This window comes from Schistocerca piceifrons, chromosome 4, assembly GCF_021461385.2.
Source record: "Schistocerca piceifrons isolate TAMUIC-IGC-003096 chromosome 4, iqSchPice1.1, whole genome shotgun sequence".
Lineage (NCBI taxonomy): Eukaryota > Metazoa > Arthropoda > Insecta > Orthoptera > Acrididae > Schistocerca > Schistocerca piceifrons.
In genome coordinates this window covers 376,209,023-376,236,827 of record NC_060141.1, presented here as the reverse complement: position 1 = coordinate 376,236,827, position 27,805 = coordinate 376,209,023, and the positions used below count along the sequence as shown (strand labels likewise).

The 27,805-nt window shown below is 42.7% G+C and overlaps 1 protein-coding gene across 3 annotated transcripts in view; it reads left to right on the top strand.

The window, feature by feature from the left end:
* Positions 1-27,805, top strand: part of LOC124795369 (kinesin-like protein KIN-5B) — a 143,300-nt gene that overhangs the window by 16,740 nt on the left and 98,755 nt on the right. For all 3 annotated transcript variants that reach the window (XM_047259372.1, XM_047259374.1, XM_047259373.1), the window contains exons 6-7: positions 761-917; positions 16,705-16,904. In XM_047259372.1, the coding sequence (XP_047115328.1) occupies positions 761-917; positions 16,705-16,904 (357 nt within the window). The remainder of the gene's footprint in view (positions 1-760; positions 918-16,704; positions 16,905-27,805) is intronic.

Sequence of the window (27,805 nt, the reverse complement as noted above, 5' to 3'; positions counted from 1 at the left end):
GTAATTGGAGGGAAAAAATGGTACTGGGTCCTATTACACATTTGCTGGAAATGGGCCCCATAAATGCCTGACTCTTCTACAGACTAGTACATGGGAAAAATGCACAGGATTTACTGGCTTTCAGACGTTCTGTTACAGTTAAATACCTGAAATTGGACACTGGAAGACTGAATATTGGACGTCCAATGGAATACCCACCAAGTCAGTTGAGAGTGATACCAGACATCTGGTTTGATGGAATTGGTCATATGATTGAGAAAAGAAGCATGCAAAGAAGATGTATAAGAGCTAAATGCAACGGGAAACCAAAAACATGTGTGTTAAATGCCGTGTAACACTGTGTGTGAAGTGTTTTGTACCATTTCGCAAGAAATAAATAGTTAAGACTTGAAGACAGTTTCATATAGTATATGATACTGTTAGATCCCAGTGTCCTATTTTGAGGACGGCCATTATATCAGCATGTATAAATATTCTTTCGCTATTTTTTTACTTACTGTGGTTCATGCACTATGTACATTATAATCAAGGAATAAAAAATTCAATTTAAAAAAAAATTAATTTGGGACTTAATGGCTTAAACAAAATATCTGTCTGCACAAAGGTTTTGACGGTACACTCCATCTATGACTTTAAACTAAAAAGTTTATGAATAAAGGTATTCTTGTGTGTCTGTTTTCTTCTTAATCTGATGGAAAAATGTGGAAGTAAAATTACTTTTGTATTAAGGTGGACTGATAATGTTTTCTTGTATTTGCAGGTTCACATTCGAATGACTCATAGACTTAGCAGTCAGATTAGTTTGGTGAAACTGTCAATGGTGGACTTAGCAGGCTCTGAAAGAGGTAGTGCGACTGGTTGCACTGGAGCACGCTTTACAGAAGGAGCTAATATTAACAAATCTCTCCTAGCTCTAGGTAATAATTTTCAATTGTTTGTACAAAACTTTACAGTAGTTAATATTTCGGGTAGCTAGGTTGCTTTTCTTGTCGTTTACTTGTTTACTATAACATATAATGAAATATTGGTTTTGTTTATCTTGAACCAAAGGTGCCGATCAAATAAAAAAATTGCACATTGTGTAAAATGCTAACAGATTTTTGAGAAAAGTTGTTTAATCAGAAAATTATGACCATCACCATATTTTGGAAATGGGCCCCATAAATCTATAACAGCAATAGTAATCGGAAAAAATCATCTTCCTCCCAAAGGAAAGAAGGAAGCCATTTATTGATGAGATTTTGGACAAAGTCAAGATTATAGCCTGACACTGAGGACTATGGTTGAGTGAGGGTTATTGGCTGTTTCTGTGCTATCAGTGTTATATGTTGAAAGTGGCAATGACTGGGCAACAAGCACTGCACTTTCATGGCTCATCCAAGAATTTGGAGCTTCTCTGACTTGCATGATAGAAATCAAACAATGTAGGAAACGATAGATTGCTACTTTCTGTAAAGAAGACACTTCAAGTTGCAGACAGGAACAATTAAGACTCTCACATATATCCTTCAGCAACAGGCTCCATCAGTAAACATGCACACATGACCACTGCCACCTTCATCTCTGGCCCAATATGCTGGATCTCTCTCTCTCTCTCTCTCTCTCTGTGTCTCTCTCTCTCTCTCTGTCTCTCTCTCTCTCTGTCTCTCTCTCTCTCTCTCTCTCTGTCTCTCTCTCGCTCTCTCTCGCTCTCTCTCTCTCTCTCTGTGTCTCTCTCTCTCTCTCTCTCTCTCTCTGTCTCTGTCTCTCTCTCTCTCTCTCTCTCTGTCTCTCTCTCTCTCTCTTGTCTCTCTCTCTCTCTCTTGTCTCTCTCTCTCTCTTGTCTCTCTCTCTCTCTCTTGTCTCTCTCTCTCTCTCTCTTGTCTCTCTCTCTCTCTCTTGTCTCTCTCTCTCTCTCTCTCTCTCTCTCTCTCTCTCTCTAGTCTCTCTCTCTAGTCTCTCTCTCTCTCTCTCTCTCTCTCTCTCTCTCTCTCTGTCTCTGTCTTGTTTATGGTAAGTAGCATTGTTGCATGATAGAAAAGTTGAAAATGTGTCAGAACTGATAACAGAAGAAAATAAGAGGAGAGCCAGAAATGATTAGAAAGAATGCTGTCATTAGATATAAATTCCAAAGGGGATTTCGCAGCAAATGTTATGTACTTCCTTGAACCAGTGGCATCTCTAAGACGCATTGGATTTAGGTACAATAGCATCTGTACCCTCTAAAATTTTCAGTCAGTTTATTAGTTTAACACGGATATAAATTTTCTACAAATAGTTTCTTTAATGGCCTTTGTCACTTCTGGTATTTGGGATTGCACTATCTATATCTACACTCTGCAAAATACTCTTTGCCATGCATCTCTCAGTATGTCCCATTGTACCATTTATAAGGGTTTCTTCCCGTCCCATTCAAGTATGGAGTGCTAGAAGAATGATCATTTGAATGCCTCTGTGCCTGCGGTAATTATTCTAATCTTATTTTCATGATCCCTTTGTGAGCAATACATTGAGGATTGTAGTATACTTCCAGAGCCATCATTTAAAGCTGCTTCTTGAAACTTTGGTGATAGACTTCCTCGGTAAAATTTACGCCTGTTTTCAAAAGTCATCCATGTCAGTTTTTTGAATATCTCTGTGATGCTCTCCCACGAATCAAACTAACCTGTGACATTTGTGCTGACCTCTGTATACATTCACTATCCCCTGGTAGACCACTTTGGTATGAGTCCCACACATCTGAGCAATATTCTAAAGCCAGTTGCACGTGTGATTTGCACTTCCCCAGTATTCCACCAATAAACAGTCTACCACCTGCTTTACCCACAACTAAGCCTATGTGATCATTCTATTTCATGTCCCTACAGTGTTGCGGCCGGGATGATTGGGTTTGTGAATTTTAGGAAGAGGGTAGAAGGTAGGGGTGCGGGGTGTCGGTGGGGTCAGGAGGTTGATGGGGTCAGGTGAAAGGTTTTGTAGGGGGCCTAAGGTTCTGAGGATTCCTTGAAGCTCCACCTGGACATCAGGAATGGGATTACCTTGGCAAACTTTGTATGTGGTGTTGTCTGAAAGCTGACGCAGTCCCTCAGCCACATTTGTATTAGTTGGCAAATTCCAACAGTGACTCATTGATTATAGTCATAGGATACTATGCTTTTTTGTTTTGTGAAGTGCTCAATTTTACATTACTGAACATTTAAACTAAGCTGCTAATTCATGCACCACTTTTAAAGCTCACCAACATCTGACTGTATATTTATGCAGCTTCTTTCAGGTAGTACTTCATTATACATAACTGCATCACCTGCAAACAGTCTGAGGTTACTATTAATATTGTCTGTAAGGTAATGGATATAGAACATAAACAGAAAGGGTCCCAACACACTTCCCTGGGGCACACCTGAAGTTACTTCTACAACTGGCGATGACTCTCCATGCAGAATAACACACTGCATTCTCCCTTCCAAAAAGTTCTCAATCCAGTCACAAACTTCACTTGATACCCCCATATGATCGTACTTTCGACGATAAGCATAGGTGTGGTACTGAGTCAAATGCTTTTTGCAAATCAAGAAATACATCATCTGTCAGATTGCCTTGATCCAAAGCTTTCAGTATGTCATGTGAGAAGTGAGAGTTGCGTTTCACATGATCGATGTTTTTGAAATGCATGCTGTTGGGCATTGAGAAGGTCACTGATAAGATACTTCATTATGTTTGAGCTCAGAATATGTTCTAAGATTCTACAAGGATTTTGGACTGTAGTTTTGTGCATCACTTCTACTACCCTTCTTTTAAACGGGTGCAACCTGTGCTTTTTTCCAAGAACTGGGCATGGTGTTTTGTTTAAGGGATCTATAATAGATTATAGTTAGAAGAGTGACTAACTCTGCCACAAATTTGGTGTAGAATCTGATAGGGATTCCATCAGGCCCTGAAGTTTGTTCATTTTCAATGACTTCAGCTGTTTCTTAGCACCACTTACACCAATACTTCATTCATTCATCTTTTCAGTGGTATGAGGATTACATTGTGGCAATTCTTGTGGGGCTTTCTTTGTAAATGAGCATTTGAAAACAATTAAGCATTTCAGCTTTTGCTTTGCTGCCCTTTATTTCACTTCCCATCTTGTTCGCTAGGAGCTGGCACTAACTTGGTACCAGATCAGAATTTCTTTGGGTATTGTGAAATATTATTTGACATTCTGCTATGCTAGTCATTGAAGGCATCACACATTGCTCTCTTGACAGCAAGATGTTTCATTCAGTATCTCACTATGTATAGCATGCTTTGTTTTACACCTATTACGCAGTAATATCTGTTTCTTTAGAAGTTTCTTTTCAGTGACTGTATACTATGTAGGGTCCCTCCCGTTATGAACTGTCCTACTGGGTACATGTCCATCCAGTGCATGGTCAACTGTTCTTTTAAACTTGGGCTGTAGTTCCTCTACATGTCCTGTGCTGAAAGTTTCAAGTTGCTCATTGAGATATGACACCTATTTTTTTTTTTATAGAGTTTGTGTGTGTTGTATTTACAATTTCTCTCCAGCACTGCTTGTTTGTGGCATTGGCTTCTTTTTGCCTATGGTATCCCCTTATTTAAGTGCGATTACTTATCTGCATACTGAACAGGGTTGGTGTGGAAATATGTGTGGATGCCGAAAACATATAGAATATCACATGTCATTTGCTCTTTCTTTACTCTCTTCAAAGGAAACTGAAAGATTATGAAGTGAAATAAGATTTTAGTGCCACACTCCTTTGCTCTGTAAAGTCGCTGATGCACTTCATTAGTGTTGGGCTGTGAAAGATAATGTTACGCAAAAATTTGACTTGATTAGTGAACATATTTAGAATTTGTAGAAATTGAATTCTGTATTGTAATGTAATAGACAACAGGATGGGGAAAAACTTGCAGATATTAAAGCTGGCACTAGCTCACCAATATAAACAAATTTAATGTGATTATGCTGGGTGATATCAAATGTCATTTGAAGAAAACTGATATCTGTTGTTGGCTGCCCTATGCAGTTCTCTAACCTTACCTGTTAAAGTTGTTTCTTCCAATGAGAGCAAGAAGACAGTTATATATATATCAATGTAGAGTAATACCCGGATGTTTGAAGAGCACCAGGACAACGAAGGAGGAGATTTGTAGGTTATGTAGCAAAGGACCTAAATTTTTTAAAAATTACTTTTAGTTAATGTAGGCAAATGTGACAAAATACTTTTAAGTTAGCAGCAGAGGACTGAAGTGTCGAGACAACATGTAATTCCACCTTTCACGCAACGACACATACTCGGCACAATATGCTATAGGATGGACCAAAGTAACACATCAGGCAATCACCATCGACAGTTGCACCGAACATTTTATTTGATACCTTTAAACAAGAGAACTTGACAAATGAAACCGTCACTTATTAAAAACTAACACACCTCTAAAAATTACCACATCAAATTAGTTAAAATATCGATCTACTATAATTGAGGGAATTCTAGTACCACCATCAATAGAATCCATTTCAGGCTATTAAACACACAGTAACAAAAGGTCTCTCAATAACTGGTAAGAATTTAGGAAACTACTGATTTCAAAAATTATACACACTATTAGTTCAAACAGAAATGTAACAGTCACTACAATTCAGAGATAAATATGTATCCAGGGAGAGAGATATATATAGAGGGAAACATTCCACACGGGGAAAATATACCTAAAAACAAAGATGATGTGACTTACCAAATGAAAGCGCTGGCACGTCGATAGACACACAAACAAACACAAACATACACACAAAATTCAAGCTTTCGCAACCAACCGTTGCCTCATCAGGAAAGAGGGAAGGAGAGGGAAAGACGAAAGGATGTGGGTTTTAAGGGAGAGGGTAAGGAGTCATTCCAATCCCGGGAGTGGAAAGACTTACCTTAGGGGGAAAAAAGGACAGGTATACACTTGCACACACACTCATATCCATCCGCACATACACAGACACAAGCAGAAATTTGTAAAGGCAAAGAGTTTGGGCAGAGATGTCAGTCAAGGCGGAAGTGCAGAGGCAAAGATGTTGTTGAATGACAGGTGAGGTATGAGCTGCGGCAACTTGAAATTAGCGGAGGTTGAGGCCTGGTGGATAACGAGAAGAGAGGATATACTGAAGGGCAAGTTCCCATCTCCGGAGTTCTGATGGTTGGTGTTGGTGGGAAGTATCCAGATAACCTGGACGGTGTAACACTGTGCCAAGATGTGCTGGCCGTGCACCAAGGCATGTTTAGCCACAGGGTGATCCTCATTACCTGTGTCCATTCATGCAAATGGACAGTTTGTTGCTGCTCATTCCCACATAGAAAGCTTCACAGTGTAGGCAGGTCAGTTGGTAAATCACGTGGGTGCTTTCACACGTGGCTCTGCCTTTGATCGTGTACACCTTCCGGGTTACAGGACTGGAGTAGGTGGTGGTGGGAGGGTGCATCGGTCAGGTTTTACACCGGGGGCGGTTACAAGGATAGGAGCCAGAGGGTAGGGGAGGTGGTTTGGGGATTTCATAGGGATGAACTAAGAGGTTACGAAGGTTAGGTGGACTGTGGAAAGACACTCTTGGTGGAGTGGGGAGGATTTCATGAAGGATGGATCTCATTTCAGGGCAGGATTTGAGGAAGTCGTATCCCTGCTGGAGAGCCACATTCAGAGTCTGATCCAGTCCCGGAAAGTATCCTGTCACAAGTGGGGCACTTTTGGGGTTCTTCTGTGGGAGGTTCTGGGTTTGAAGGGATGAGGAAGTGGCTCTGGTTATTTGCTTCTGTACCAGGTCGGGAGGGTAGTTGCGGGATGCGAAAGCTGTTGTCAGGTTGTTGGTGTAATGGTTCAGGGATTCCAGACTGGAGCAGATTCGTTTGCCACGAAGACCTAGGCTGTAGGGAAGGCACCGTTTGATGTGGAATGGGTGGCAGCTGTCATAATGGAGGTACTGTTGCTTGTTGGTGGGTTTGATGTGGACAGACGTGTGAAGCTGGCCATTGGACAGGTGGAGGTCAACGTCAAGGAAAGTGGCATGGGATTTGGAGTAGGACCAGGTGAATCTGATGGAACCAAAGGAGTTGAGGTTGGAGAGGAAATTCTGGAGTTCTTCTTCACTGTGAGTCCAGATCATGAAGATGTCATCAATAAATCTGTACCAAACTTTGGGTTGGCAGGCCTGGGTAACCAAGAAGGCTTCCTCTAAGCGACCCATGAATAGGTTGGCATACGAGGGGGCCATCCTGGTACCCATGGCTGTTCCCTTTAATTGTTGGTATGTCTGGCCTTCAAAAGTGAAGTTGTGGGTCAGGATGAAGCTGGCTAAGGTAATGAGGAAAGAGGTTTTAGGTAGGGTGGCAGGTGATCGGCGTGAAAGGAAGTGCTCCATCGCTGCGAGGCCCTGGACGTGCGGGATATTTGTGTATAAGGAAGTGGCATCAATGGCTACAAGGATGGTTTCCGGGGGTAACAGATTGGGTAAGGATTTCAGGCGTTCGAGAAAGTGGTTGGTGTCTTTGATGAAGGATGGGAGACTGCATGTAATGGGTTTAAGGTGTTGATCTACGTAGGCAGAGATACGTTCTGTGGGGGCTTGGTGACCAGCTACAATGGGGCGGCCGGGATGATTGGGTTTGTGAATGTTAGGAAGAAGGTAGAAGGTAGGGATGCGGGGTGTCGGTGGGGTCAGGAGGTTGATGGAGTCAGGTGAAAGGTTTTGTAGGGGGCCTAAGGTTCTGAGGATTCCTTGAAGCTCTGCCTGGACATCAGGAATGGGATTATCTTGGCAAACTTTGTATGTGGTGTTGTCTGAAAGCTGACGCAGTCCCTCAGCCACATACTCCCGACGATCAAGTACCACGGTCGTGGAACCCTTGTCCGCAGGAAGAATGACGGTGGATCGGTCAGCCTTCAGATCACTGATAGCCTGGGCTTCAGCAGTGGTGATGTTGGGAGTAGGATTAAGGTTTTTTAAGAAGAATTGAGAGGCAAGGCTGGAAGTCAGAAATTCCTGGAAGGTTTGGGTTATCTGGATACTTCCCACTAACACCAACCTCTCCGAACTCCGGAGATGGGAACTTGCTCTTCAATATATCCTCTCTTCTCGTTATCCACCAGGCCTCAATCTCCGCTAATTTCAAGTTGCCGCCACTCATACCTCACCTGTCATTCAACAACATCTTTGCCTCTGCATTTCCACCTCGACTGACATCTCTGTCCAAACTCTTTGCCTCTTAATATGTCTGCTTGTGTCTGTATATGTGTGGATGGATATATGTGTGTGTGTGTGTGTGTGTGTGTGTGTGTGTACCTGTCCTTTTTCCCCCTAAGGTAAGTCTTTCCACTCCCGGGATTGGAATGACTCCTTACCCTCTCCTTTAAAACCCACATCCTTTTGTCTTCCCCTCTCCTTCCCTCTTTCCTGATGAGGCAACAGTTTGTTGCGAAAGCTTGAATTTTGTGTGTATGTTTGTGTTTGTTTGTGTGTCTGTCGACCTGCCAGCACTTTCATTTGGTAAGTCAAATCATCTTTGTTTTTAGATATATATTTCCTACGTGGAATGTTTCCTTCTATTTTTTATATATATATATATATATATATATATATATATAAACCTGCATAAGGCGTATGACACCATTTGGCGTCATCAGTCTGCTCTCCATCCATGATCTTTCGGGGCCCCCTATTGATTTTTATCATCAGGTTTTATCCCACAAATTTTCGATTACTGATGTTGTACATCATCTGGCAAAGTCCAGTTTGGAAAGATAATGTGCATAAGAACATGTTTTCAAAATAAAACATGCATAAATGCAACGATGTATCAAATATGCTCAGTGCTCTGGTATCAAACTAGGTAAGGCAATAGAATGGTACGTGTAAGATACATACCACATAATACAACGTAGGAGTTGGCTGTGGGACCTAGCATCGTACAACAAAGCAACACACATATTTGCCAGCTAAAACCCAAAAGTCAGTATAAGGCAGACACTTTTAATGTGGCAGTTTCAGGTGGTGGATGTTTTGAGCTGTTGTTCCATCAAATACTGGTAGAGGTCAGTCCTGCACTCTCGGCCTCAGAAAGCAATTGTGTGGTAACCATTACTGGACGCTTTGTGTTTTGTGTTGCTCGTTGTTCTGTTATTTTGAAATGAGTAGAGAGATTAATCCTGGTCCATCACGTAGCTAGATTATGACCCACACAGCATCTGAACGGTTCAGGTATTCTAATGACTTGTCATTTTTTGCTTTCGCAGCACACATGTGCAGGCTGCTGCCTTTGAGAGGGACGTGGAACTTGTTTCTCCACACCCTTCCACTTCCCACTGGAGATATTAATTCTCATTTACAATTGTGGCTGATTGCTAGTTCATAGTGGCTGCACGCAGCACTGTGACAGGAAAACAAACATGTTAACATATCTTGCCCATGCTGAAATTCTTCCACTAACATGTGAATAGTTATTTTTGGTTCTACTTATACACTGATTGCCCTGTTGGTTACATATGTAGTGTTGTCTTCTATGGACGACAGGGCTATGAATGCCCATGAAAAGGTGAAGTTAATTTTCTGCAGGTTTTGTAATTATTGAATTTGCTGGCAAAAGAAAAATGTCGAGAAACACCTTAAAAATGGAGGAGCACTTTGTTCACTGGGGAGGTGGATGCTGTTACTTCTCAACAGAAACAATCATTTGTTAAAAGCTTAAATACAACCAAAAGGAGAAAGCAAACAGACTATTTTGGAATAATGCTGTTCGTCCTTGCAAAAGGAAACAGTGCAGTAAAAAGCTCCCCAACTACCACTTAAGTCAATTTGAAAGTGCTAAGGCTTTGTCTTCAGCCACATTGTGTGACAATCTTTTAAATTTGTACATATACCCATTTACAAACAAAAACCATTTAATGTGAATTTTGCCAAAAATAGTTGTGAATTTTACCAGTAGTTTATGCTTAATTTTCATGTCCCTATTAATACCTATCCAAATTATGTACACTAAAAGCATTAGTAACTGGAGCGCAAGGTATCTCGGCAAGCCAGTTTGATTAGTAAGCCTACTATTGAAATTTATTTCTAGCCTCAAGGGTTCTGTAATTTACTAAGTTGCTGTTAACTGTATCCCTAGAAAAATATGCAGGGTGAAGCAAAATTAGCCCACTCGGTCTTCGCAGCACGACTCCTCACATGCCAGCGATAAATCTCTCCCAAAATTTCATCTGGTTAGTACATCTGGCAGAAAAAGGACATTAAAGGGTGGCAATCTGGCAACACTGTAACCACATGTATGGTGACCACCACTGTTGGCATGTATGGCTTGTACTGTGCAGTTGGTGCTGTGTATAAAGTTTTGGGTTAGCATGCTGGAGGTCGAGGGTTCGATCCTGGGTTGGGGCGCATTTTTTTTTATTTGCAAATTTCATTCTGACATTTTGTTCTATAATATACACCATTTCTTAGGTCACACGTATCCTAAATTTACAACATTTTGTAATGCTGAACGTAACAAAAATGTGCTTAGACAAAAATAAGAAATAGACAGTTGAAACAAATGACCTGTCATAGGACAGAATAACTACAAAAACCATATCAGTTTCGAAATACTAAAGATGACAGCACAGTACACTTGTCATTTATACTACATGTAATTTGAGTGCTCAGATGTCCCACATTAGCATCCAGTGACAATAATGTCCACATTAACGACCGCATGACCTTCACAACAGAATACGTTGTCCTCAGAACAACAGATGCTCAAAGTGACCTCCCTCCACGTCCAAACATTGCGCAAATCGCTGGATCATACAGCTCTGGTCCCTTCGCACCGAAGGTGCATCCACAGTAACAAGAGCAATATGAACACTCGCTACCAATTGTTCCACATTTGTCAACGGAGTAGAGTACATGTGCTCCTTCAGGTGTCCACACAGGAAGAAATCAAAGGGATTTAGGTCAGTTGAAAGCGGTGGCCATAAACTGGACCTCCGCGCTCGGGCCATTTCCCTGCAAATGTTCTGTCCAAATACTGTCACATATTAATTCCAGAGTGTGGAGGTGCACCAGCACGTTGGAACCATATCCTGTGCCAAAGATGTAGTGGAAAATCTTCCAGTGCATAACCAGATAGATAGAGAGGAATGCATGATACCTTCGTGCGGTCAACCGGTCAGGCAACATGTAGGGCTCAACCACCTGTCACCCAATATTCCGGCCCAGACGTTGATACCAAAGCGAACTCGATATTCACAGTCGTGGGTGATTTGTAGGTTAACCTCACACCAATGGTGGGCATTGTGCATATTGAAGACACCCTCATGAGTGAATGCTGGTTCATCTGACCAAATTACGGTGTTCACAAAGTCATCGTTAGCTTCCTGTTGTTGTTGGAACCATTCAGAGAATTGCATTCTTTGATGGTGATGTGCAGGATGCAGGTGTTGCGTGAAAGTGTAATGATAGTGGTGCAGCCCATGCTCATGCAACATGTTAATGACCGTGCTTTGCAAGACATGCAGCTGCCTTGCTATGCTACGTTTACTTCGCTGAGGTTCTTGGAGTATGGCCTCCAGAATAGCTTCCTCAGTAGCTGGGGTACAGAGAGTCCTTGGATGACCTCTGTCACACGATAGTGGAAGGAGACAACCTGACTCCTGAAGGCGCACTCCAGTCGACGAGGATATCTAGCAGTGTATTCATGAGTGGCAACACCAGCCCAGTTATCAGATGCACCAAGCACCAGAAGCATATCCACATAGACATCGTTTTTCTTTGTCGTATGTGTGCCATACTGATTTAGAGATTTACGAGAAAATTCAATACGTGTATGCGTGTACATTGGAGTCTTGTCACGGGCGCGTTACTTTGCTCGCAACTAGTCCCTGTCTGGTGGACAGTGCATACAGTATAAACACGTCACTTCTGGGCACTGTTCCACCTAATGCACATTGCCCTTCTGACAGATTCATCCCGACACCACTAATTGTGAAATGTTTGGTTTCAAATTACCGTTTCCCTAACGGTAATAGACGTGATGTTCCACAATCATATCAGTATAATATAATAACAATAATAATAATAATAATAATAATGCATTGAAATACATACTAAGCAGCATGCAGTTACCAGACTCAGTGTTGTTGAAAGGTGTAATTAGTGGGACCATAGTGATAACACATACAAACATACCAGAGTTCGGACATTATTCGCAAAGCACATTGCTAGTCCTGCTAGTAATGTAAGGCCCTAACGAAATGTAATGCACCTGAACTAGGCAAGAATAATAGTTGGTACTAATTTATGGGACTATTGGAGGAAGGTACAAAGAAAACAGGTTTCGCATCTTGTAGACGAAGTGGCGTGAATAAATTCACGCCCACGATGTGGAAAGGGTTTCTTCCAAAGCTGACTAGTCGTCCATTTCTACGATTGTAGTATGTAAGTGCAAATGTTTCCTAGAGGACCCACTGCAATCGCTGTTGACAATTAAGATGCCAGATACCGTACCACCTGGACTACATTTACCAAATAAAAAACGTATGCCTGAACCCAGGATCAAACCCTCGACCTCGTGCACGCTAACCCAAAACTTTATACGCTGCACCAACCGCACAGTACAACCGACATGTGCCGATAGAGGTAGTCACCATACATGTGGTTAGTGTTGCCAGATTGTCACTCTTTAACACCCTTTTTCTACTGGATATACTTGCCAGACGAAATTTTGGGAAAGACATTTTTTTTATCGCTGGCATGCGAGGTGTTGCGCTGGAAGCCTCAGTGTTCAAATTTCGCTTCACCCTGTATTGGGCCTGACACACACACACACACACACACACACACACACACACACACACACACACACACACACAAGCATAATATGCATAAGCTTTTTTAAGGTAGTATGATAACATTTTATTACTGAGAAGCACTGAATTGTGCCATGCAAAGTGTTCAAAAATGTTGAAATATGACTTTCTAACCCTTCAATATATTCCTAGTGGCATCTTTGACTTGTTAGTGCTGTGACTTAAAAATTGATATACACTGTCATTCAATATGGGAGATCAGGAAACTGAAGTGATACGACCTTCTCGCGAAATTCCAATCGCCAGCTTTCTCCTCTGAATGCAAAAATATTTTGTGAACACCGACCTACATAGGGAGAAATGATCACCACGATAAAATAAGGGAAATCAGAGCTTTTATAGAAAGATATAGGTGTTTGCTCTTTTTGCATGCTACGTGAGACTGGAATAATAGAGAATTGTGAAGGTGGTTTGATGAACCCTCTGCCAGGCACTTAAATGTGACTTGCAGAGAATCCATGTAGATGTAGATCAGAGGAGATTCTATTAGATATTTTCAGTACAAATATATGTTAGAGAAATAGCACACAAGAAAAGAGTAATTGAGGGTGGAGAGGATTGCTATAGAATGTGAATTCCCTCCTAAGTTAAGTTGAACTGTTTATCCTTGGGATAAAGGATGTAGAAAGTATCATGTCTGATGTTTCTTCGGGCACTTTCCAATGCTTTTGAAATTCTTTCAGTAAGTGAGTGCAAATGGGTGTCTTACTTGCACCTTTTGTCAGCTGTGTTAATGTAAGACTAGTGTCACCACTCAAGGCATTTATCAAAAACCAGTTGATTTTCACGGATCACATTTTGAGTGATGTTCACTCTATGGCATTGAATGTTCCCTATTGTCTCAACAGAAAAATTTGAAGTATGGCTGCCTAGATTTTCACACGTCTTTTACAAGTGTAACAATTCACCTCGTAGGTCACTCCATGCCTATCCGTTAGCAGCTTTGCAAACAACCAACATTGTGAAGACCACACTCTCCAGTAGACAGCACATCTCTACACCACGGTGTGTGTGTTCAGCTGTCGGGTTAGCTCCGATTACATAGAAGTAAGAAGTGGGACTAGAATAGTACATGCCACTTCAGTTGTGTATCTTGCAGCTATGCTGATTAATAACTTGTCATTATCTTAAAGTGTGCCATTTATTAAGTACCTACACAACTACTACAATCAATGAGTAGGTTCAGAAAAATTTCGCATCAATGATAACACAAAAACACCAGTTCTTAGCGAGAATGGGAAATTGGCGATTTTTAAGAGAGATCACAAAATTTGCAATTTTACTGCTAAAATGTTAAAAATCTGAGAACAATAGTTTATTAATATTTGTGACAGATAGTTATTGAATATTAAAATTACATTGTTACTTCTAATCTTCTCAAAGCTGTGGTTCATATTCGTCTCATATAAATGGCAAGTGAAACAATTAACACCCAAGAAATTACCCCCAAGAACATTTAAAAAACTTGAAGGAAATGTCCTTGTCTGTGAAGTCTCGAATGAAGGCATTTGCATATAGTCTATCTATTCTGATGAATTAAAACTCGATGTTTAGGGAATTACCTGTTTCAAACAAGTAAAAGTAGCTAAGTACACAAGGTGTCTCCTGATAAATAGACCTGGTGCTACTCATGACAGTGAGTTTTAATTCAACGTTGTTGTACCTGGTACCTGAGATGCAGAGTGTATTTTATTCAAATACACTGACTGAAAAAAATCACAAAACCAGAAAATAAATGTAGAGTAATGAAATTGCGGGAATACATTTGCCGAGGTAACATATTTAAGTCATTAACAATGCATGACCACAGGTCAGTGTAAGTGTGAGATAAGCCATTGAAATACGAAATGTTGATACTTAATAACCGGTGTAACTGCCAGAATGTTGAATGCAAGCACGCAAATGTGCATGCATTGCATTGTATTGCATTGCATGGGTGCTGTGTTAGTTTGTGGGATGGAGTTCCATGCCTGTTGCACTTGATTGGTCAGTAGAGAGCAAGTTAATGCTGTTTGTGGATGATGCTGGAGTTGTCCTCCGATGATGTCCCGTATGTGCTCGATTGGAGACAGATCTGGTGATTGAGCAGGTTACAACAGTGGTATGGGAGTGCTATCCTGTTGGAAAACACCCCCTGGAATGCTGTTCGTGAATAGCAGTGCAATATGTTGAATCAACAGAGTGACATACAAATTTGCAGTCGGGGTGCATGGGATAACCACGAGAGTGGTCCTTCTGGCATGGGAAGTCACACTGTAGACCGTAACTGTAGGTGTAGGTGCACTGGGTCTAGCACACAGACAGGTTGGTTGCAGGCTCAAACTGGCTTCCTTCTAATCAACACATGGCCATAACTGGTTGACACAACAGACCTCAACCCTGCCCTCCAATGAACTCTTGCTTTGACACCACTGAAGTCACAGATGGCGGTGGTTTGGGGTCAGTGGAATGAACACTATAGGGGTGTCTGGCTCTGAGCTGTCCTGGAAGTATCAGATTTGTAACAATTCATTTTGTAGATGTGGTGTCAACTGCTGCTCAGATCACTGCTGCAGATATGGTATGATGTGCCAGTCATACGCCGAACACAGTGGACTTCCTTCTCAGTAGTGCCATGTGGCCGTCTGGAGTCAAGTCTTATTGAAGCCGTACATTCTCATGACCTCTGCTGCCAGCAGTCATGCACAGTGGCTACATTCCTGCCAGGTCTTTCTGCAGTATAGCAGAAGGAACATTGAGCTTCTCGTAGCTCTATTACATGACCTCCTTCAAATGCAGTGAGGTGTTAACGGCCCTTAAAGAAAATCTTGACTAACGTCGACACACCACATCCAGTCTCAAAGGTAACTAAAACTCATGATCGTTACAGCGTGTATTTAAAGCAAATGTGATTTGCATCCTGACAGTGGCACTACTAGTGCTGCTCGTATGCAACCTGCATGGGATTTGTGCCAGGGCACATGAGTACTGCAGGAAACGAAGAGGCAGATGTAGCAACCAAGAAGGTGTCTTGTGTTCCTCGATTAGTTCCATGTGCCATCCCCCTTGCGTGCTATCATCTCAATTGTGGTGCAGAGTCATGCGTCAATGGGATGATAAGAGGCTGGAAGTGACATTAGCAGCAAACTCTCTGATGTTTCATGAACATTTTCTTTACTTCCTCCGCACTGTCATCAGTAATTGGTGTGCTAGGGTGTCCAGGGCAGTCATTGTCTTGAGCGTCTTCTTGACCCTCTCTGAAATGCTTGTACCAGTTGTAAACACTTGTCTTATTCATAAGACTCGACAAAAGCTGGAGTCAACATTTTCAATGTGATGCTGCACTTTGTTCCATTTTTCAAGCAAAATTAAATGCAGGTTCTTTGGTCCATCTTTCAAAAGTAAAAATTCGCTGAGTACTCAAACACATGTAACGTTTTCAACTGTCAACAATAAATTGAGTATTCAAAACAGCTGAAAACTTAAACGTACATCAGGAACATATGTACCAACAAGATTTAAAAAAAAAAAATAAAAAAAAAAAATTAAAAAAAAAATGGAAATCAAATTTAGAAAGCTTGCGAAATAAAAAAAATTCCCATTGCTTTTTGATCACACCTTGTATAAAATTAGAAATCCCACTGTCACCATAACCTGAATAGCAAGAGTTACTTTTATTAAAATAATAATAAAGAGCCTAACATTTTGCATCACATTTATTATTCCTTCTAAATTAAATATAACTTCAGAGCAATAGAAAACAGTCCTTTGTAGTTAGGTGTTCGTTCTTTGATAAAAAAAAAGTTGCTCTTGTATTAAGCATACTAGCAAATGTAATATATTTACTTTGTCTTTTCCCAGGCAACTGCATTACAAATCTGGCTGATGGCTTGAAGCATATTCCGTACCGTGATTCAAAGCTAACACGCCTGCTAAAAGATTCACTTGGAGGCAATTGTTACACTGTAATGATAGCGAATATATCACCATCAAGCAAATCTTATGAAGATACTCAGAATACTTTAAAATATGCTACAAGAGCCATGAAAATAAAGTCCACAGTGAGTAAATTAAAATCTCTCTCTCTCTCCCTCTCTCTCTCTCTCTCTCTCTCTCTTTTAAAATTGTGGAGTACAGCATTGTGGCTAGCTACAAACTTCACACACTCATTTATGAGGCAGATTAGTTAGCTTGTTTATAGTGTTACTGTAAACTGTCAAGAAAAATTAGTCATTGGTTCTTGCCTGTGAACTTTGGAAAAAAAATATAGTTAATACACTAAAACTTGCTCAAATTGGCACATGTATAATTTGGAAATCTGCCCAAACCATAAAAGTATTTCAGCCCAGACGCATTCAGTGCAATTTTATATACTGATTTTTTGTATGAAGTGGAACGTGCCTGATGCAGAAACAGAAAGTAAATCTTAGAACATACTTAACAAGTCATTGTACGAGGGTCACTCCAAAAGAAATGCACACTATTTTTGTAAAAATGCAGTTTTCATTCTGCATATGTGAAAGTTTTACAGCATGTAGATACACCCTTCTCGCTTGTTTTCAAACTTAGTTCAACCTGTTCCTGTGACTGGCATCGTCACAGCATGTCTTCAAGATGGCTGCTACACTTGATGTTCATCAGAAGCAACGTGCTGTCATAGAATTCCTGTGCTGTGAAAATGAGACAGTGGGAAACCTCCACAAGAGGTTGAAAAATGTGTATGGAGATGCTGCTGTCGATCACAGTACAGTTAGTCGGTGGGCAAGCAGGTTACGTGACGAAAGTGGGCTACAACAGGTTGGTCCAGAATTTTACCGTGCTGGTTCCAAGATGGCGTAAGGCAGTTGAGAGGGATGGAAATTATGTAGAGAAATGAAACTATTGTTCCTAAAGGATGTATCTACACACCGTAAAACTTTCAAACATGTAGAATAAAAGATGGATAAAAAAAAAAAAATAGTGTGCATTTCTTTTGGAGTGACCCTCGTATAATGCTGTAAGGAGCCTATACACTACTACTCTATTACAGTTCATTAATTATCCACAACTCTACAAAGACATTACTTTTAACACCTCTGTTAAGCAGCACAAACCCCAGAAAAGAGGTCCATCGCAGCACGGCGCTGCTGTGTGGATCTAAAACCGCGCTGCTCTGTGCGACAACGATTAAGTTATGCGCAGTGTCAATGCAGTACATCAGAGAAAACGGTTTGTTCATCAGCGCTCTGTCGGCTTTTTAGTGTTCGTCATTATTGACGCACGCTGGCTCATACAGGAACATTGTTGCGTGTTTACCAACACTGCTGCAACGTGCGCAGTGAAAGAGGTGGGTATTGTTCTGTTAAACAATGGTTCTACCCAGCAAGGGCATTATTTTCTGCCAGTTTTAGTTGACTAGTGGCACTTTAAGAGATACAACAACATGATGTCGAACAAATGGTATGTGTCGTTAACATTTAACAAGAAGATTAATGTAATCGAGGCGAGTGCGAAATTATGTTGCATTTCGAATGCAGTCACACACAGATTTATGAGACTTTAAGAAAACAAAGGTAAGATTCGGAACAAATGGATGAGAGTGAACGGGCAGATGAAAAGAGTCAAAGAAAACCAGAAATAAAGAAATTAACAAATAGTGTGGGAATGGTTTGTAAGTGCGTGGGCAAATAACTTACCTTTATCTGGGCCCATGTTGCAGACTGGGGCTCTGAAAATCGTTAAGAGCTTGGAATTACATAGTTTAAGGAATGCACAGGATGGCTGGACAGGCACAACATTGTGTGGAATGAAGTGTGTGGGAAGCTAAGCATGTGTAAGAAAGTGTAGCAACAGAATGGAAGACAATACTGTTCAACGTAATTGTGAATTATGACCTGAAAGAAGTGTTCAGTGCCGATGAAACGGGACTGTTTTATCGCGTGCTTCCTCTAAAATCGTTAGCGGTTAGAGGTGAAAAGTGCATTGGAGGAAAAATATCAAAGGAAAGACTCACTGCACTGCTGTGTGGAAACATATTAGGTGAAATGGAGAATCCACTGGTGATGGGAAAGATATAAGTAAATTTAATAAGACAAGCAATCAAAGACAATAAGACACAAATACAGACATTAGACCATTCTTGCATAGACCACCAAATAACCCACAAGTCGAGACAACAATAACAACTTTCAACACAATCATACACAACAAAATAAATGAAAATACAACTATGGAAGAGTTAAAACTATTGGTTTATATAGGAGCACTCACTACACTAAATATACACACTAGGCAGAGATCAGAATCAACCAACACACAGAACAAACCCACAAAACCAGCATGGCAACACAGGCTACAGATCAGAATAGAAAAACTGAGAAAAGACATCGGACAGTTAACACAATTTATAAGAAATGAAATGCCAGAAAAAAAAAACGAAAAAGGTTAGGTAAAATCTCACAACAAGAAGCAATAGAGCAATTAGATGAAAAGAAGCAGAAATTACAAGCATTGGCCAAACCACTTAGGAGATACAAAAAAAGTGAAAATAGAAGGAAACAAAACCAAACATTCAACACAAACCAAAAGAAATTTTACCAGACAACAGATAACACACACATTAAAATAGACAATCTACCAAACATAACAGACGTGGAACACTCTGGAGCAACATATGGTCAAACCCGGCACAACATAACAGATAGTGTACCCCACTCATGGTTACTACAAATATTGGAAATATACAAAGTAGATCCTAAATTGATACAGTTCCTCAACATAGTCATGAAAAATTGGAAAACCACACTCAATATCCAAACAAATTCGAATAATATCACAGCCAATACAGATTAAGCGTGGAATATACCAAGGAGACTCATTAAGTCCTTTCTGGTTCTGCCTTGCTCTGAACCCACTATCCAACATGCTAAATAATACTAATTATGGATACAATATTACTGGAACATACCCACACAAAATCACACATTTGCTATACATGGATGATCTAAAACTACTGGCGGCAACAAATCAGCAACTCACAGCGACTGCATAGAAGCGATGGAAAAACAGATGCATATATATATATACAAAAAATAGGAATAGATAATACAAATATTAAAGAAGAACTAAAAGAAAAATATAGACAAAGGCTAACAAAAATACTGAAAACAGAATTTACAGCAAGAACCAAGACAAAAGCTATAAATACTTATGCTATACCAATATTGTGACCTACTCATTTGGAGTAGTGAAATGGAGTAACACAGACCTAGAAGCACTCAATACGCTTACACGCTCACAATGCCACAAATATAGAATACATCTCATACATTCAGCAACAGAAAGAATCCCATTAAGCAGAAAGGAAGGCGGAAGGGGATTTATCGATACAAAGAACCTACATTATGGACAGGTAGACAATTTAAGAAAATTCTTTCTAGAACGAGCAGAAACTAGCAAAATACACAAAGCAATCACTCATATAAATACATCGGCTACACCACTGCAATTTCATAACCACTTCTACAACCCTTTAGATCACATAACATCAACAGATTCGAAGAAAGTAAATTGGAAAAAGAAAACACTACATGGCAACCCCCCCAGGGGGTCCACAACTCTTTTGTGGACACGTGCGTAGCGAGCACGGGACCCCGAGCTAATGTGGCCCTCCTTCCTTTCCAGGCTGCATACCTTCCCTTCCCTTTCCGCATCCCTCCCCGTCCCCCATCTTCGCCCCCCCCATACCTCTGGCTCTTTCCTTCCCTTTCTCCCCCTCTGGGAGTATGGTTTGTGCCTACGTCAGGAGACGGACGCTCGAAACTGTTCCAAATTCCTTGCTTTTTAGACTTGCAAGTCCTCGTCCTTCCTCTGTCCTTCTCTTTTCCTTCCCTCTTCTCCTTGCCCTTTTCTCCGCTGCGGCGTTTGAGACCCCCTCTTCTTTCCTTTCCCTTTCTCTTTCTTCCTCCCTGTGCGTGTCTGAAGGCCGACCCACGCACTTCCATGCGTAGCCGGTGACGTGGTAACGCGTAATTCCCCGCCCCGGGTAGACAGGTAGGACACGTACGTACCCCCTGGTAACGGCCAGGCCCAGGGAGGGGTGATTACCCGAGCTGATACCTTCCGAAAGTGCCAATTGGTCCCTCCGTCCGTTTGTCGGGAGGTGTGACCTGAGGTGTGCCCTCGGTGAGGGCCCCCACAAGGGAGGAGCGCGCCATCGGAGATGCCGGTAATCATGGGGGATTCTTCTGCAATGGTTTCCTCACCTTCCACTATGTCTGCTCACAAACGTAAGTTCACTGAGTCTCAGCCACAGACGGTTCTTCCATCGTTGCCACAGTTCCTTGTTGTTTCTCAGTCTGACGAAGGTCACGACTTTTCCACGGTCAACCCTTTCATTATTCAGAAAGGCGTCGACGCAATTGCGGGTCCTGTAAAGTCTTGTTCCAGATTACGGAATGGCACCCTGTTGTTAGAAACACACAGTGCCCTCCAGGCTCAAAAATTGCTGCGTACTTCTCTGCTCCACACCTTCCCTGTCCTGGTGGAACCGCACCGTACCTTAAATTCCTCGCGTGGAGTCGTTTATACACACTCCCTCGATGGCTTGTCTGACGAAGAAATTCAGCACTACCTGTCTGACCAGGGTGTCACGGCTGTTCGTCGGGTTATGAAAAAGGTTGACTCGAACATCATTCCAACCCGCACTGTCTTCTTGACATTTGACAAAGTTCAACTCCCATCAAAAGTCAAAGCAGGCTATGAGATAATTTCCGTTCGCCCTTATGTCCCAAACCCTACGCGTTGCTATCGATGTCAGCGGTTCAATCACACCAGCCAGTCCTGTTCCAATCCGGCCAAATGTGTTACGTGTGGCAAGGATGCCCATGAGGGTGCTTGTCCACCTCCATCCCCTCGCTGCATCAACTGTATGGGTGACCACGCTGCTTCCTCTCGAGATTGCCCCGTTTTTAAGGACGAAAAGCTCATCCAGGAAATAAGAGTGAAGGAAAAGGTGTCGACCTTTGCTGCTCGAAAGTTACTCGCCAGTCGACAGCCCACCGTGCCTCAGAAAGGAAAATACAGCACTGTCCTTGCTTCTCCTCGGCCAACAAAGGAGGCGGCCACGCAGACTTGCGACCTCACATTTAGTACCACGGTCGTCAGATCGGCCAGCGCAAAGATCGCCCGTTCAACCTCACCACTTTTGCCTGCCCACTCTATGGCTCACCCTTCGTCGGGTTCTGCTAAATCTCGAGCCCAAAAGTCAGACGCCAAGTCTTCGAAAAAAGAGCATTCTCCTGAAGAGTTTTTACGTACTGCAACTTCACAACCATCGGTTCCTCCTTCATCTAAACATCATACTTCCAAGAAGGCTACGAAGAAACACAGTTCCTCTCCTTCTCCGCCAAGGCGTGTCCCATCTACAGCACCACCTGGCGGAAATCGCCCTCGGCCATCTTCTGTGTCGCCGAGGCGCACTGCTGGTGGCCGGTCAACTGGCCGATCGTTGGCGGCAGGAGCTGCTCCTGACCAACCTATGGATCAGGATCTTCTGCCTTCGGCTGAATGCCATTCCATGCTGTCGGTCGCAAGCTCTGAGCAGTCGTTGAGTTGACAGCGACCTTGGTCACAGTCCTCAATTTTCTGTTCACCCTATGTCCATTATCCACTGGAATGTCCGCGGCATTCGCGCCAATCGGGATGAATTGTCGATCCTCTTACAATCCTACTCGCCGGTCATCTTCTGTCTTCAGGAAACAAAGCTGCGTCCCCATGACCGCTTTGTTCTCCCTCATTTTCAGTCCGTCTGATATGACCTCCCCTCTGTTGAAGGCACCCCAGCACATGGAGGACTCATGATTCTGCTCCATGATACTCTCCATTATCACCCAATCCCCTTAAACAGTTCCTTCCAAGCTGTCGCCGTCCGTCTTTCTCTTTCTGGATACACGTTCTCTCTTTGTACTGTATACATTCCATCGTCCACACCAATGGCACGAGCTGATCTCCTTCATCTTCTTGGTCAGCTTCCACCGCCCTATTTGCTGGTTGGGGACTTAAATGCCCACCACCCGCTTTGGGGATCTCCACATCCTTGTCCACGTGGCTCCCTATTGCTAGACGTCTTCCACCAAGCGGATCTAGTTTGCCTCAACACTGGGGTCCCCACATTTTTGTCTGCCTCCACGGCAAATTTATCTCATTTGGACCTTGCGGTCGGTACTGTTCCGCTAGCTCGGCGCTTCGAATGGTTCGCCCTTGATGATACACACTCGAGTAACCACTTTCCATGTGTTCTTAGACTGCAAACTCAACTGCCATATATGTGCTCGCGACGCTGGAAGTTTGCCCAAGCCGATTGGACACTTTTTTCGTCTCTAGCGACATTCGATGACCGTCGCTTTCCCAGCGTCGACGATGAGGTCACACATGTTACCGACGTTATTCTCACAGCTGCGGAACGTTCAATACCACGCACTTCCGAATTGCCCCGGCGCCCCCCAGTTCCTTGGTGGAACGAGGCATGCTGTGACGCAATACGTGAGCGGCGACGTGCTCTTCGCATTTTCCGTCACCATCCAACTTTGTCCAACTGTATCCGCTATAAGCAGCTCTGTGCGCGATGCTGTCGCGTCATCCGCGATAGCAAGAAGACAAGCTGGAAATTCTTTATTAGCTCATTTAACACCTTCACTCCCTCCTCGGAAGTTTGGAGTCGGCTTCGACGGTTCTCAGGCGCGCCTAGTTTCTCCCCGGTCTCTGGGCTCACTGTCGCGCATGATACCTTAGTGGACCCCGTCGCAATTTCTAACTCATTGGGTCAGCACTTTGCTGAGATTTCGAGCTCTTCTAATTACCCGCCAGCATTTCTCCCGAAGAAACGTGCAGCGGAAGTGCGACATCTTGCTTTCTCCTCTCAAAATCACGAAAGCTACAATACTGTTTTCTCCATGCGGGAACTCCGACATGCCCTCTCTTCTTCTCGCTCCTCCGCCCCAGGACCGGATGGTATCCATGTCCAAATGTTGCTGCATTTATCAACCCATAGCCTGCGTTACCTCCATCGCCTTTATAATCGAATTTGGACCGACAGTACCTTCCCCAGGCGTTGGCGGGAAGCTATTGTCGTTCCCGTTCCGAAACCTGGAAAGGACAAACATCTCCCCTCTAGCTATCGCCCCATTTCTCTCACGAGTAGTGTCTGTAAGGTTTTGGAGCGTATGGTGAATTACCGTTTAGCTTGGTGGCTGGAATCCCGCAGTCTTTTAACACCTGCCCAATGCGGATTCCGAAAGCATCGTTCTGCAGTTGACCATCTTGTTGCTCTCTCCACTTATATCATGAACAATTTTCTCCGGAAACGCCAAACGGTAGCAATATTTTTTGATCTGGAGAGAGCATACGATACCTGTTGGAGGACAGGCATCCTCCGCACACTGTTCTCTTGGGGCTTTCGAGGCCGGCTGCCCCTTTTTCTTCGCGAATTTATGGCAGAGCGCACATTTAGGGTGCGGGTGAACACTACTCTCTCCCGTACTTTCTCCCAAGAAAACGGGGTACCCCAGGGCTCCGTGCTGAGTGTTGTACTGTTTGCCATCGCCATTAATCCAATTATGGATTGTCTCCTTCCTGATGTCTCGGGCTCCCTCTTTGTGGACGATTTTGCGATCTACTACAGCTCTCAACGGACAAGCCTTATTGAACGACGTCTTCAAGGATGTCTCGATAGCCTCCACTCGTGGAGCATCGAAACCGGCTTCCGTTTCTCACCCAGTAAGACCGTTTGTGTTAATTTTTGGCGACGTAAGGAGTTTCTTTCGCCCTCCTTACATCTAGGTCCTGTCAACCTTCCGTTTTCCGACGTCGCTAAATTCTTGGGTCTTATGTTTGACAGAAAACTGTGCTGGTCCTCCCACGTTTCCTATCTTTCGGCTCGCTGTCTACGTTCCCTTAACACCCTCCGTGTCCTGAATGGTACCTCCTGGGGAGCGGACCGAGTGGTCCTTCTCCGCCTCTATCGCGCCTTAGTGCGCTCGAAATTGGACTATGGAAGCATAGTTTACTCCTCTGCTCGGCCGTCTATTCTTCGGCGTCTCGACTCTATCCACCACCGTGGATTACGTTTAGTGTCTGGAGCTTTTTACACCAGCCCTGTGGAAAGCCTTTATGCTGAGACTGCTGAACCTCTGCTGTCCAATCGGCGGGCAGTCCTTCTGAGTCGTTATGCTAGCCATCTGTCTTCCATGCCTGCTAATCCAGCCCATGACCTTTTTTTTGATGCCTCCTTTGATGTCGGGTATGCAGGCCGCTCCTCCTCCCTACTACCCCCGGGAGTCCGCTTCCGTCAACTGCTCCATTCTCTTTCCTTCCGCTTTCCTAAAACCTTCTTGACAACTTGGGGTACAGCACCGCCTTGGCTCCGTCCCCGGATCGACTTGCTCAGAGACCTATGTCAATTTCCCAAGGATGGTACCCCTACATTTGCTGCTCTATGTGCACAAATGACGGAAGCCACATTTATTTACACCGACGGCTCGAAAACATTGTTACGTGTAGGGAGTGCCTATATTGTTGGCGACACCCCAAATCACTTTCGGCTTCTCGACCAGTGTTCGGTTTATACTGCGGAGCTTTACGCTGTTCTCCAGGCTGTCCACTACATCCGCCGCCATCAGCGGATACAGTACGTAATCTGCTCAGATTCTCTCAGCTCTCTCCTAAGTCTCCAAGCTCTTTACCCTGTGCACCCTCTGGTCCACCGGATTCAGGACTGTCTGCGCTTTCTCCACCTGGGGGGCGTCTCAGTATCGTTCCTCTGGCTCCCGGGACACGCTGGTATCTGTGGGAATGAGGCGGCCGATATAGCGGCCAAGGCTGCAGTCTCTCTTCCTCGTCCAGCTATTCAGTCTCTTCCGTTTACCGATCCACGGAGCGGTTTATGTCGCCAAGTTGCTCATTTATGGCATGCGCATTGGTCAACACTTCCCCATAATAAATTGCGGGAAGTGAAAGCCCTTCCTTGCGCTTGGACCTCTTCCTCCCGAACGCGTCGTCGGGAGGAGGTAATTTTAGCTAGACTCCGGATAGGGCACTGTCTTTTTAGTCATTGACATCTTTTAAGCGGTGATCCTCCCCCACTCTGTCCCCACTGCTCTCAGCTGTGGACGGTCAGACACCTTTTAATTGAATGCCCTTATTTTAATCCGTTACGCTCCCGTCTACAGCTATCGCCTGATCTATCGTCGATTTTAGCAGATGACACGCGCTCAGCTGACCGCGTTCTACAGTTTATTAGTGACAGTGAAATGACGTCAGTCATTTGAAGCTTTTTTTGGGGACAACCAACCCCTTTCTATAGTGGATTTTTAAGCATTCCTTCTGCCTTTAGTTTCTCAAATTTTATGACTTTGTTCCCATTGCTGCTGATTTTAAATTTCGTTTTTTTCCTGTTTTCTACGTCACGGGCTGGGCGCTAATGACCATAGAAGTTTTGCGCCCTATAACCACAAAAAAAAAAAAAAAAAAAAAAAAAAACTACATGGCAAGCACCCATATCATCTAACACAGCCACACATTGATCAAGACGCATCCAACACATGGCTAAGAAAAGGCAATATATACAGTGAGACGGAAGGATTCATGATTGCAATACAAGATCAAACAATAAACACCAGATATTACAGCAAGCATATTATTAAAGATTCCAATACCACAACAGATAAATGTAGGCTTTGCAAACAACAAATAGAAACAGTAGATCACATCACAAGGGGATGTACAATACTAGCAAATACAGAATACCCCAGAAGACATGACAATGTAGCAAAAATAATACATCAACAGCTTGCCTTACAACATAAACTTATAAAACAACACGTTCCCACATACAAGTATGCACCACAAAATGTACTGGAGAATGATGAATACAAATTATACTGGAACAGAACCATTATAACAGATAAAACACCACATAACAAACCTGACATCATACTCACCAATAAAAAGAAATTAACACAACTGATCGAAATATCCATACCCAATACAACAAATATACAAAAGAAAACAGGAGAAAAAATTGAAAAATACATCCAACTGGCTGAGGAAGTCAAGGACATGTGGCATCAGGATAAAGTTGACATTATACCAATTATACTATCAACTACAGGAGTCATACCACACAATATCCACCAGTACGTCAATGCAATACAGCTACATCCAAACTTATATATACAACTACAGAAATCCGTAATTATTGATACATGTTCAATTACCTGAAAGTTCGTAAATGCCATATAACATATACCGTACAATTGAAAGGAAGTCACGCTTGATCAAGGTCCACGCCACTTTCCATTTTTGACCAGACATAACGTCTGAGAAAAGAAAGAAATAATAATAATAATAATAATAAATCCCGTATAGGCCCGGGAAAAGAATAGGCCTCTGGTATGTTCTGCCAGTCGTAAAAGGCGACAAAAAGAACAAACCACTAATAGGGCTAACCCCCCTTTTAGTGTGATTACTTGGTTCAGGACAGAACTAAAGAAGCCTCGGACAAGCGCCGTCATGGTCGGGGACGACGCTTGAACCCTATGCCCGCCCACAATGGTAACAACACTGCTAGCCAACTGGAAAATGATTTAAATCCAAATAGAGGTGTTTTGCAGGATATGCTTCCTGCAACCACCCTAGAAGGAAAACAAAGACAGAGGATGAGATGGTCAGATGAAGTTAATCGACACCTCATGTTCTGTTATTACCAAGCAACAAACCTAGGAACCAACACAACTGGATACAGATCACAAGTATACACAACATTTATTACCTGATACCCGGAATTAAAATTTTTAACAGAACAACGACTAGCTGATCAGATCTGTGTAATAATAAAAAATAACAGGATACCCCAGTCAGAATTAGAAAACATCAAACAAGTACAACAAATACTGGAACAAAATAATGTGCAATCAGAAGAAGAAGA